At 36.8% G+C, this 13,664-nt stretch overlaps 1 protein-coding gene across 1 annotated transcript in view; it reads left to right on the forward strand.

Annotated features, from left to right (window-relative positions):
* DCDC2 (doublecortin domain containing 2) overlaps positions 1-13,664 on the forward strand; it is a gene marked incomplete at both ends in the record, with an annotated part of 167,226 nt that overhangs the window by 47,423 nt on the left and 106,139 nt on the right. The window contains 2 exons of the mRNA XM_084259528.1: positions 11,549-11,625; positions 11,760-11,891. Coding sequence (XP_084115654.1) covers positions 11,549-11,625; positions 11,760-11,891 — 209 coding nt within the window. The remainder of the gene's footprint in view (positions 1-11,548; positions 11,626-11,759; positions 11,892-13,664) is intronic.

The raw sequence follows: 13,664 nt of genomic DNA on the forward strand, positions 1-13,664 counted from the left end.
TGTTTAGGATTTATTTATTTATGCATACAAGAAGGTACAGACCAGAGATGTGGGGGGGGGTCAGAGGATTCACCAGAGACAGAGTAGGGAACAGAACAGGCGGATCTACTCATATACACTGCTGAGAAGAGTGGGCAAGACAGGAGAGGTCTGCCTCTTGCCATGTGGGTTGCTTCCTGGCCTGTCGGGGATCGAACTTGGGCTGCAGAGGTTGAACATTGCTTCATAGTGTGATGCTTAATAACCCCTTGCGCCACCAGGGAGGCCCCTTTCTGGAATGTTTAGTGTGGGGTTAACTGATTGCAGTTTTCATACCCTTGGGACTCTATACATTATAACTGATGTAATATGTAAAGGATATTTGGTAGCAGAGAAACTTAAGAAGATACTGGGACCAATGAATAAGGGTGATCTAGACGTGCTAATCTACAATTTATAAATATATGTATTCAGTTATGTATAAATCAAGAAATATTTTATTTAAATGGTCTAAATACGTGTCTACTGTTTATGCTACTACCCAGTGTCTGTCTTGAGTAACTTTGGTGTAGTAGAATGAACCCTGACCTGGGAACCAAAAGAAGTGTTTGTTTACCTTGGTGGCTGGAGCAGTTCATCTTTCACCATCTCTACAATTGGAGTAATTAACCTCACAATGTTCTTTTGAGAAGGAAATGTCACTATAAATGAAAGTGTTTTATAAATTCTGATGTTTTATAACTGTAAGCTTATTTGAAAATAACTTTAAAAAATATTTATTTATTTATGCATGCAAGAGCTCTGGGGTATAGGCCAGAGATGTGGGGGGGATTGAGAAAATTCATCATAGACATAGTGGGGAGCAGAGCACTGCCAAGGGGAGCAGTGGGTGAGACAGGAGAGGTCTGCTGCACCATGTGGGTTAGCTCCCTTGCTGGGGATTGAACTTATGTTGCAGTGGCTGCGAATTGCTTCATAGTGCTGAGACTCAACCCCTTGCACCACCAGGGAGGCCTCAAAAATAACTTTTTTAATAAAAATATTGTAAAAAATCAAGGTAACATACAGAAGGTGTCTGATAAAGTTCTGGGCGTGGCATATGCTCAAAAAATTTATCCAAATTTTGATTACTTAAAGTGTTAACTGAATTCTATGTCTAAGTTACCATTATTGTGTCTTTGAGTTATAGAAGAGGCTTTTTATTAAAAGCAAAATACAAGAGAAACATGGTACACATACATATTGATAACATAAAGGGAATATGTTATACCCATGAAAAGTGTTGTAGGAGAGATTCAGACAAAATGATATGCAATTTCTGAGGGAAGAATTACATTAGCTGATTAAAGGGTGTAAGTGAGGTAGAACAGTGAGAAATTAACTTGGGACCAGCCCACGTATGACATCAAATATCTAAGACCAAGCCACAAGGACTTCATCTGAAGGCAAGCATATCCTTTGAAGGTGTTTGCTTAAGAAGGTCACATATTTGAGTCTATGTTTTCAGGAAGACTAATTAAGAAGTAGGTAGGTGAGAGGGAAAAGGTGTTGAAGGCAGAAATACTGCATTTTTCTGGTGCATTTCTTGGGAGAGCTTTTTAGGGTCTTAATCGGTGGGGTAGATAGAGGAGGCAACAGATGAAGCAGTTTTGAGATGGAGGAACCTATGAGTTCATTGTATTCTGGATGAGGTGGTAAAGATGTGTCTTGCCATACATTTTCTCACAATTGCTTTGAAAAAAATTGTGTGATTAATGCAAATTGAATAATGCTCTCCCTCCCCCCTCCCCCAACTTTTATATTATAATGACTGCTGAATTAGTGAGTGTTTAGGTGCAAAACAACAATTTAAAAATTGTTGTTGTAGCTGTCTTTTATATTGTAAAGAGTTAGACACAGTCTGGTAATACACTTTGGTGTTAGGAGAAAGAATTGACCTAGATATACAGATTGATTGTCACCAGCAAGATGATGTTGCTAATAAATAACATTGGATTGGATAAATTTGACTGGGGAAAGTGTTGAGTCACAAGGAGAAGTAGGCAGGGATGAAACCAAGCCTGAGGGAAGTAATAGCATTTAAATGCGAGCAGAAGAGTACTTAGCATAGGAAGCTAAGGATGGGGCATAAACAATGTATTGCTGAATTGTGGTGGAGTTTACACCTACACATTCCTTGTTTATTTCTTCTTTGATAATATAAAAGATCGAATATCCAAAATTTCTGGGACTTATGCTCTTCCAGATTAATTATATTTTGGGATCTTAATTTTATGTCATTTGGTATGTCAGGTATTACATCTAATGTTTTGTAAAAAATACATACATTTATAATTATATTTGTTTTAAAAATACCTTGCTATAAAGCTATTATGAAAGTTCATAGAGTCAAGGAGCTTTTGTAATTTTGCATTGGTCAAAAAACCCTGGATTTCTTTGATTAGTATTTGCATAGTATATATTTTCTAAACTTTTACTTTCAATCTACTCATGTCCTTATATTTTAAACATGTCTCTTGTAAACAATACATAATTGGACCTTGTTTCTTTATTTATTCTGACCTTTTCTGTCCTTTAATTGGATTCTTTATCTTATTTGTATTTACTAAATAAGTGGTATGATGGGTTTTGAATCTACAGTATGTGTCCTTAACTTGTTTTCGCTTGCCATCAAATGATATTTTACCAGTTCATGAACAATGAAGAACTTCACAATAGTGTAATTTCATTTATCATCATGCACCTTTTGTATTCTCGTTAACTATTTTGCTTCTATGTAAGTTAGAAACCTCATGAATCATTATTATTCTTTTTTGAGTTGAAATAGTCTTTAGGATTAAAATTTTTTTAAAGTCTTTTTGAAAGCTATCTCCTCAGGGTATAAAAACTGGCCATTTTTTCCTTTCAAGATTTTAAAAGTATCTTTCTGTCATGCTATGGCTTCCATCACTTTTTTTAGCATAGCTGGGGTACAGGCCAGAGGCATGGGGGAGTGAGAGGATTCACCAGAGACAGAGTGGGGAGCAGAACAGGCAGATGGACCAAAAGCACTGCTGAGGGGAGCAGCGGGCGGCAGGAAAGGTCTGCCATGTGGGACCCTCCTCCGGTGGCCTGGGAGCGGCCGAGGAGCAGCCGGGGATGGAACTGGTGCTGCAGAGGCTGCGGGCAGCTTCGAAACCCAGCGCTCAACCGCTGCGCCACCGGGGAGACCCTGGTGTGGTTCTTTTTAGATTTGTTTTGATTGGGATTTACTGAAATATTTGTGTGAATTGATACTTTTCATCAATTTTGGAAAACTTTTGCCTATTTCCTGTATACACACTTGTAGTCCATTACCTCTCTTTTGTCCTTGACTCCAGTTAACCACATTAGATCTCTGTATCTCTGGTGGTTCTAAGTGTGTGTGTGTGTGTGTGTGTGTGTGTGTGCGTGCGCACGCATGTGCACACATTTCATTTTGTGTAAACTCCATCTTTCAGTTGACTCATCCTTTCTTTACTGTGTCTAATCTTCTGTTAAACCTATGGAAAGAATTCTTCATTTCAGATATTCTGCTTTTTAGTTCTAGACTTTTCAAATTTGGTTCTTTTTAAGAGTTCAATTCTAGGCTAAAATTCTCCATGTTTCACCTCTTTTTCTCTGCCTTTCCTATTGAATCCTTTAACATATTTATAATAGCTGTTTAAAACTCCTTATTTGCTAATTTCAATTTCTCAGTTATCTCTGAGTTTGATTTTATTTTTTTCTCATGACAGTGGGTGATATTTCTTGTTTACATGTTTTATATTTTTTGTTACATACTGGGTATTTGTAGGAACCCAAGGAGAAGGTCAACTATTCTTTTGAGAAAAGGTGATTGTCCTCACCTCCCCTCTGAGTTGATGCATCTGGAGTAGTCCATGTTGAATGGCTTTAGGAGATATTCAGGAGTTTAGGAGATATTCCTAGAACAAAATACCTTCTCTTTGAGTTACTTTTCCAATTGTCAATTATAATGTATACCATCAACACAGGTGGACTGTACCATTTCCATGCATTAGGCGTGTTAGCCAGTCTCTGTCCCATTGAAAAAATAGTAATACTGAATAAATGTATGCTAATTTAAAAAACCTGTTTAGAATAATCTATAATGTGTTATTCAAATCTAGCACAAGTTGTATGTGTCAAATCTACTGACTCTTAGGTTAATTATTTTCAATGCTATTATCTTTAAAATTGTCTGCTCATTTGTCAAAAAGTGGTGAAAATTGATATTCGTTAAAAGGACTTTGTTCTCTTTTTCAATGATGTTTGCTGTCTTTGTAAATTAGTAGCAAAGTTCCTGCAAAGATTGCATTTTGAAAACCCACTTTTCTTTTTTTAATTATAAATTTTATTTTTATATTCCCCATACAATTGTGACCCCCTTATTTTAACCCCAATCCCTCCCCTCCCCGCCCCCCAACCCCCATAGAGTGTCTCTGGTTCATAGTTTTTTGTTGATTTTGATTTTTACTTTCTTATAGTTATTCTTTTTCCTAGTCCCTTATTTAAGTTTTCTAGATTCCTGCTATGAGTGAGACCATCCGGTATTTTTCTTTTTCTTTCTGGCTTATTTCGCTGAGCATGATCCCTTCCAGCGCCATCCATGTTGCTGCAAATTGCATGTGTTTATCTTTTTTGAATGCTGAGTAATATTCCATGGTGTATATGGACCACATCTTCTTGATCCAGTCATCTATTTTTGGGCATTTGGGTTGTTTCCAAAGCTTAGCTATTGCAAACAGTGCTGCTATAAACATAGGGGTGCAGGTGCTCTTTGGAATTGATGTTTCTGTGTCCTTTGGGTAAATACCTAGAAGTGGAATTGCTGGATCCTATGGAAGCTCTATGTTTAGTAGGTCAAGAAATCTCCACACAGCTCTCCATAGTGGTTGGACCAGTTTGCACTCCCACCAGCAGTGCGGGAGAGTTCCTTTTTTTCCACACCCTCGCCAACATTTGTTGTTGCTAGTTTTTTTAAATGTGCCATTCTCACTGGTGCAAGATGGTATCTCATTGTAGTTTTGATTTGCATTTCCCTGATGAGAAGTGATGTTGAACATTTTTCATATGCCTGTTGGCCATTTGCATTTCCTCTTCAGAGAAGTTTCTTTTTAGCTCTTCTGCCCATTTTTTGACTGGATTATTTTCTTTATTTTTGTTGAGTCTCATCAGCTCTTTGTAGATTTTTGTGATCAGTCCTTTATCATTAGTGTTGTATGCAAAAATGTTCTCCCAGTTGGTGAGGTTTCTCTTTGTTTTTGTTAATGTCTCTTTTGCTGTGCAGAAGCTCTTTAATTTGATGTAGTCCCAGCTGTTTATCTTTGCCTTCACTATCACTGCTTTGGGTGATGTGTCTGTAAATATGTCTTTGATGTGCATATCATATAGTGTTTCGCCTATATTTCCTTCTATGTATTTTATGGTTTCAGGTCTTATGTCTAGTTCTTTAATCCATTTTGAGTTGGTTTTTGTGTATGGTGTGAGGCAGTAGTCAAGCTTCATTCTTTTGCATGTAGCGACCCAGTTTTCCCAGCACCATTTATTGAACAAACTTTCTTTGCTCCAATGCATATTCTTTGCTCCTTTGTCAAAGATTAGTTGACCATAAATCTGTGGGTTTATTTCTGGATTTTCTATTTGATTCCATTGGTCTGTGTGTCTGTTCCTGTTCCAATACCATGCAGTTTTGATGATTATGGCTTTGTAGTATAGTTTGAAGTCTGGGAGTGTGATGCCTCCATTCCCTTCTTTTTTATTCAGGAGAGCTTTGGCTATTCAGGGTTTTTGGCGATTCCATATGAATTTCATCAATAATTGTTCTATTTCTCTGAATAATGACATTGAAATTTTGATTGGAATAGCATTGAATCTGTATATTGCTTTTGGTAGGATGGCCATTTTAATAATGTTTATTCTTCCAATCCATGAGCAGGGGATGTCTTTCCATTTCTTTTAACAGTGTTTTATAGTTTTCTTTGTATAGGTCCTTTACCTCTTTTGTTAGATTTATTCCCAAGTATTTGATTTTTTTTGTTTCGATAATAAAAGGGATGTTTTTTTTTTATTTCTTCTTCTTCAGATTTATTGTTTGTGTATAGGAAGGCTACTGACTTTTGCATGTTGATTTTGTATCTTGCCACTTTACTGAACTGATTGATGAGCTGAATTAGTTTTTCTGTGGAGTTTTTGGGGTTCTCTATGTATATTATCATATCATCTGCAAATAGTGATAGTTTGACTTCTTCTTTTCCTATTTGGATTCCTTGTATGTCTTTCTCTTGTCTTATTGCTCTGGCTAGGACTTCCAGTATTATATTGAAAAGCAGTGGTGAGAGTGGACATCCTTGTCTTGTTCCAGATCTTAATGGAATTGCTTTCAGCTTTTCACCATTGAGAATGATACTGGCTGTTGGCTTGTCATAGATGGCCTTTATGATGTTGAGGTATGTTCCTTGTATCCCAAGAATTTCAAGGGCTTTTATCATGTATGGGTGTTGCACTTTGTCGAAAGCTTTCTCAGCATCTATTGATATTATCATATGGTTTTTATATTTCTTTTTGTTGATGTGTTGGATAATGTTGATTGATTTTCGGATGTTGAACCATCCTTGTGTCCCTGGAATGAATCCTACTTGGTTGTGGTGAATTATCTTATGGATACATTGTTGGATTCTGATAGCTAAAATTTTATTGAGGATTTTTGCATCAGTGTTCATTAGGGAGATTGGCCTATAGTTTTCTTTTTTTGTGTTGTCCTTGTTCGGTTTTGGTATTAGTGTAATGTTGGCTTCATAGAACGTGTTAGGTATTACACCTTCCTTCTCAATTTTTTGGAAGAGTTTGTGAAGGATAGCACCAATTCGTCTCTGAATGTTTGATAGAATTCATTTGTAAATCCATCAGGTCCTGGGCTTTTGTTTTTGGGGAGGTTTTTGATTACCATTTCAATTTAGCTGCTTGTAATCGGTCTGTTTAGGTGTTCTATTTCTTCTTTATCTAGCTTTGGGTGATTGTAGAGTTGTAGGAATTTGTCCATCTCCTCTAGATTGTTGAACTTGTTTCCATATAACTGTTGATAGTAGTTATGATTATTCTTTTGATTTCTGCTGTGTCCGTTGTGATTTCTCCTCTTTCATTTATGATCCTGTTTATTTGTGCTTTCTCCCTTTTTTCCTTTGTGAGTCTGGCTGGAGATTTGTCTATTTTATTGATTTTTTTTCGAAGAACCAGCTCTTGGTTTTATTGATCTTTTGGATTTTTTTTTTTTTTTTTAGTTTTGATTTCATTTATTTCTGCTTTGGCTTTATTTCTTTTCTTCTACTGGTTTTGGGGTTTTTTTTGTTGCTCTTTTTCTAGATCTTTGAGCTTCGAGTTTCTTTGAGTTCTTTCTTGTTTCTTGATGTGAGCCTCTATTGCTATATATTTTCCTCTTATTACTGCTTTTATTTTTGCTGCATCCCATACATTTAGGAAATTGGTGTCCTCTTTGTCATTCAATTCAAAGAATTTTTTAATTTCTTCTTTGATCTCCTTGTTAGTCCAGTGGTCTTCCAGAAGTGTGGTAAAACCCACTTTTCTTAAATCCATGAAGTCTCTGGGTGGGTTGGCCTATATTTGCAAAATATGTAGCTTTTTGCCCTAAATTGCCTGTTTTAAATATATAAGTATACATTATTATGGATGGTCACAAAAACCTGATCTCTTTCCTTTAAAAGTGATTTAACTTTGCCTTTTAAAATGGTATAGTGAATTTTTCTAAGAAGTCATTAGTCATTAGATCTTGGTGATGGCACCCATTTAACAGAATCATTTCTTCAGGTTCTTAACTGAGTTTGGCTTTCTTGACCTGGGTTTTTAGGAGATGTTGAGCACTGAGATTAGAGGCAGATGGATTCTCTGAAGCATTCAACCTAACAGCCCTGGGGAGTGGCATTGCCAGTTCATTAATTAGTTCATGGAGCATCCCTTTGGGCTAGGTTAGCAGGTTTACCCCTATTTTTACAGATAAAGAAAATGAGGTGTGAGGCATTAAATTGGTTCATAGGGAAAGGTTTGGCAATAGGTACTGGAGTCAGAATTTCAAACCTTTAGTCAGCTCCTCACTTTGTAGACTTTGATGTTATTTGTTCACACGCATATTTTTAAGGTAACACTTTAGGCTCACTGAAATGGGTTTTTATAGTGAACAGATTAATATTTTTGAGTCATGGAAGTTTTAACTTGAATGTTGAACTAGTGATATTTTCTTGTTAAATGTCATTTGAAATTTGTGACCTTAAGTTAAATTACATACTTAGAGTGATTTTTGGTTTTTGTTTAACAAAACCAATTTAACCATAGGCTAATTGATATAAACAAAAGTTAATTTCCTAGAGCATACTTCTGGTCACAGAACCATCACCAAACTTCTAAATAAATACCCAACACACTTATATTAAACAATCATTTGTATTTATTCATTTATTTGTTACCTCTCTTTCCAACTCTGTTACTCCAGTGACCGGTTGTCATAGATCAGGGTGTAAGGGTGTAAGGCTAAACCCAGCCCTTGTTAAAAAGTCCTTCCATTGCAGGGTGCACTCACACCCACACCGAGAATGGGGCAGTTTAGACATACCAATGAATCTCACTTGCACATCTGTGGGATGTGGGAGGAAACTGAAGTACCTGGTGAAAACCCACGCAGATCTGGGGAGAAAGAGCAAACTGCACACAAACAGTGCCCCTGGCCAGGAGTGGTTTCATTCTTCTCACCAATGTTATAACAAGAGGATGTTGAATGAAATGATGTATTTAAGCAAATGTTCTTATGATTTGCAAATATTTTTGCCCACTGCGCAGGTTGTCTTTTCATCTAGCTGGTGGCTTTCTTTGATGTGCACAGCTTTTTTAGTTTGATGTAGTCCCTCTTGTTTATTTTTGCTCTTGTAGCCTTTCCATTTGTGATCCAATCCAAAAAAATCATTACCCCAATGGGTGTCAAGAAATGACTACCTATGTTTTCTTCTAGGAATTTTATGATTTTTGATCATAGATTCAAGTCTTTAATATGTGTTGAATTAATTTGTGTGGATGCTGTAAGATAGAGGTCTGGTTCTTTATGTTGCTTGTGGCTGTCCAGTTTTCCCAGCAGCATTTATTGAAGAGATGGCCTTTCCGCTTTGTGTATTACTGATTCCTTTGGCAGAAATTAATTGGTCATACATATATTGGTTTATTTCTCAACTCTTTTCTGTTTCATTGATCTATGTGTCTTAAAGCATCTTAATTAACCTTCATTAAGTATTTACTGTGCAACTAACAGACACTGTCAAGGATAATTTTAGGTAACAGAGAGTCACAGAAGAATGGATACTTTTTATTCCTCATTAAGATGGCATAATTCGACAGACGCAAGAGTACCTTAAGTTCCTTAGAGTTAGTATTTGATCTCTGTGAAGCTAGCAAAATGCGTGACAGATAATGAGAAGTTCATACATAAGGGTTCACTAACATCTCTGCCTTTAATAATGTATGATTTTAGACAAATTAATCAATTGAGTTCATTTCTTCATTTGTAAAATGGGGCCATAGTAATAGGCTTCAGGGCTTGTTTTTGATGATTAAATGATAAATAATACATCTAAATTACTTAGTACTGTGTTTACCATCAAATATAATGCAATTAATGTTAGCTATTTTTATTAATAAAATCCTTTTGCTTATAAGTACCCTTTATCAAATTAGGGGGAAATAAGTCCTAAAAGCAAATGTATTATCATAGATATAGGAGCAGGAGCAGTTTGAGAAAGAAAACAAATGAATGAAGAGAGAAGTATTGTTGATAACTGAGCTGATCCTAGCAAATGGAATTTTAGCAGGGGAATGGAGAGCACATTTCAGGGAGAGTAGCATGATAAACAAAGGCTTGGAAATGGATGCTGGCTGTGATTTGGAAATGGAGGGGAGTAGGTTAGTTGGACAAAATGCCTTGACTAGGGTTCTGGGTGGATGGAGTATTGGGTAGGAGATGAGAGAACTGAGCAAGCCGTAGCTGGACATGGGGTTCTTGGAGGCCAACCTTCAGAATTGGGCTTTAGGGGTCTCCCTTGTGGTGCAAGGGTTAAGCACAACTGTGAAGCTGTCTGCAGCTACTGTTGCACGAGTTTGAGCCCCAGCCAGGCAGCTGCCTACATGGTGCAGCAGATCTCTCCTGCCTTGCCTGCTGCTCCTCTCAGCTGTGTATTTCAGTCAATCTGCCTGTTCTGCTCCCCACTCTGTCTCTGGTGAATCCTATCACCCCCACACCTCTGGCCTGCATCCCAGCTCTTGTATGCATAAATAAATAAATCTTTAAAAAAAGAGAATTGGGCTTTATTTGGTGGAAATCAAATAGCAAAAGACTGAAGAAGGGGGTAGGATGGGTGGAGGAAGGAATATGAATAATGAAGAGGAGATATTGAGAGAACAAAACTTGAGAAGGTCAAAGGGTCAAGGCACAAATTGAAGACACCAGATATGGGGGTGGAGGGTCCTAAATTATTAGTGGAACAAACAGAGGCAGCAGGGGCCAAAATCAAGATGGGGTTTTGGGTTTGTAAAGGGCTAAGGGCCCTCCTGTGAGACAGGCAGAAAAGGAAAAGTAACAAAGGTAAAGAGGTAGATGCAATGGGTGTGGAGGGAAGGGAGCCCGGAAGACTTCTTGTCTGTTGGCCTCTATTTCCTTGAAGCTTGAAAAGAAATAACCTGCTGAGAGTGAGTATGTACGGGATGGGATTTTTGCGGTACAGAAAGAGAAGGCGGGGTTTGGATTACCCACTGCAGGAAATGTAAGAAATTGTTGACATGAAGGAGAGATCGGCCAATGTTGGAGCCCTGGCTCAGGTGATGGAGCTCCTAGAAGTCATGCGGTTCTTGTTAGCAGCAACCTGGAAGCAGAAGGATAGGGATAGGTGATCAGACCAACTCCGATACAAGGGGTTCGGGAATTGAGGATGTTGGGTAAAAGTGATGGATAGGGAAAGAAGCAAAGCCAAGTCAAAACTGACCAGGCCAATATTAAGAGGAGTGGGTGGGGTCAGGTGCCTGGTGGGGGTCTAGATTCAGAGAGTAGGCAAGGAGAGATAACAGAACCATATGTAGTGGCTGGTAGAAGAGGACAATATTGTGTAGGATTATTTTAATTTCTCAATTTTTTTGACCAAACACAGCATTATAACATTAAATTTCATGTTGTATTGTTTTTTTGTTTGCTAGAAAGCATTTTTTTTTTTAAAGGTTGCCTTAAAACTCTCATGACAACTCATCTCTTCCTGTTGTTGGCACATATTATGAGCAGTACAATCCCAATGCTTAAGGTTTTTGTTTTTGAGAATTTTGTTAAACCCATATAATATTGAGAGAGGGTGAGCCTTGAGTGTTTCTGTAAGCGGCCAAAAAGCAGAGTTTTAACAAAGGCACCTGAGGTCTCAGCCAGTTCCTTGGAAACCTGTAGTTTTTTCTCAGAAGGAAAAAAAAATCCCCAAAGAACATAAGCTCAGTGATTTGTATTTCTTTTCTTTTAAAGGTAAAACCCGTAACCCACAGCAAGATCAACGTGTCAGCTCGCTTTAGGAAAACGCCTCAGGAACCCTGCACCATCTTGTAAGCTGGAACGCTTTACATTGCAAGTTAAAACTGGCTTGGTGGTCTCTTGGTTTGGGATTTGTTTTGTAGTTTTAAAGGCATCACTGTTTCAGATGGTCTGGCTTATTTTTCTTTTCTTTTCTTTCCCCCAGCTTGATTGCAAATGGAGACCTCATAAGCCCAGCTTCTCGCCTCCTCATTCCCAGAAAAGCCTTGAATCAGTGGGATCATGTACTGCAAATGGTCACAGAGAAAATAACTCTGCGGAGTGGAGCAGTGCACAGGTACGTGGACATCATCTGAGAGCTGATGGGTTTCAGGATGATTGTATGTATTCCGAGTGGCTCCGGAGTCTATCCCTAGATCCAATTTTTGACTCCCGGGGTCGATATTCCTTACGTTATATAATGTGATGTGATCTGATAATACTTCCATTTTAGGGTTGTTTTTAGGAATGAGGTAACCCACAGAAAGAGCTTAGAACAATCCTTGGCACACAGCAGTAACTCCACAAATATTAGCTCATTTTTATTCTTCTGATTTGGAGCAGAGACAAGAATCGATATTGTTTTACTTGACACAGACTTTTTTTTTGAGTGAGCCAGCTTCTTGGCTCTTAATTAAGTGTTCTTTTTTCTCAGGGGATATTTATGCTTATTTAATGGCTCCAATGATTTGCCCAGGGTAAAAAAATACCAGTCTTCAGGAGGCGGTTAGTGGGTTTAAGGAGGAGGCAGGTGAGAAAGGATAATTAAGTGAGATTGCCTGAGCTTGAGAAGTCAAAAGCATTTTCTTAGGTTCTGAAATTTAAGTGATGATTAAAAAAACATGGCTTTTAAATTGTGAAGCCTATGAAATTATATTTTGATGGAGGGTGACTTATTTATTTTCTTTTGGGTGAGAGGGTTACATATAACATATACAAGCACAGAATGTATTATGAATCTATCTAGTATGTGACACACAAATATTTGATTGCACTCAAGTTTTCTGGCAGTTTTCCTTGAATTTCCTCATCACTCCAGTCCCTCTTCTATTCTCCACTGGTGGAGCTCACTGCTTTTCAAGCTCTTATGCCTATTTCATATCTATTTACCTATTTACCTATAGACATATATGATACAATAAGTTCTAGAATGATTGCATATTATTTCAGTTAAATGTGGATAGATGATAGTTTATACATATAATAATATATAGGGCATATTATTAATATATACAGTTTCATAGACATTGAGATTTTAAATCTAATTGTTTTAATTGAAAGTAATACTTCACATATGGTAAAAACATTCAAATAGGGCAAAGATATAAATAAATAAAAATAATTTCTCCTTTCTCAGGCTCCCCAATTCCACACTCTACTACTTTTCAGCATTAAAATATTCTATGCATACTGAAGTGAAGGCACATTTGTTAAAAACACAAATAGGAACACACACACATACATATATACATGAATAAATATATACATATACCTTGCTTTTTCCCCTTGTAACAACAAATCTTGAATTTTATTCTAATCAACATCAATAATTCTTTCTATTTTTAATGCTGTAAAAGATTCCACTTTATGACTACTCCTAGTTTGTTTTAAGTCTTTTCTTGATGGAAATTTAGGTAATTTCTAATATTTTGCTATTACATGTATGAATCTTTGTATATAAGCAAAGTTTGTCAGGAGACAATTTTGAAGTCAAATTTCTATGTTAGGGAGCAAATGCATTTTCAGTTTTGATTGATTCTTACAGTTGCCTTCCAAAGAGTTCATACCGATTTATACTATAACCAAAAGGACATGAGAAGGCTTGATTTTTCACATTCATCTATACTGTGAAACTAACAAACTTTTTGTCTTTTCATTCATTTTGGGTAAAAATATTCCATTTTTTTCTTGGCTTTATTTATTATTTATTTGTATAAGAGTAACATCTTGATCATTTCTTGTGTGCAAGGAATTACTCTGAAAGTTTTATAATTTTATATTTTTTAACTTGGCAACTCTATGAGGTAAGTAGTATTATTATTTTATTTTAATTTTTTTATTTTTGTGTAGA

Source organism: Talpa europaea (genome assembly GCF_964194135.1).
Source record: "Talpa europaea genome assembly, chromosome: 2".
Taxonomy (NCBI): domain Eukaryota; kingdom Metazoa; phylum Chordata; class Mammalia; order Eulipotyphla; family Talpidae; genus Talpa; species Talpa europaea.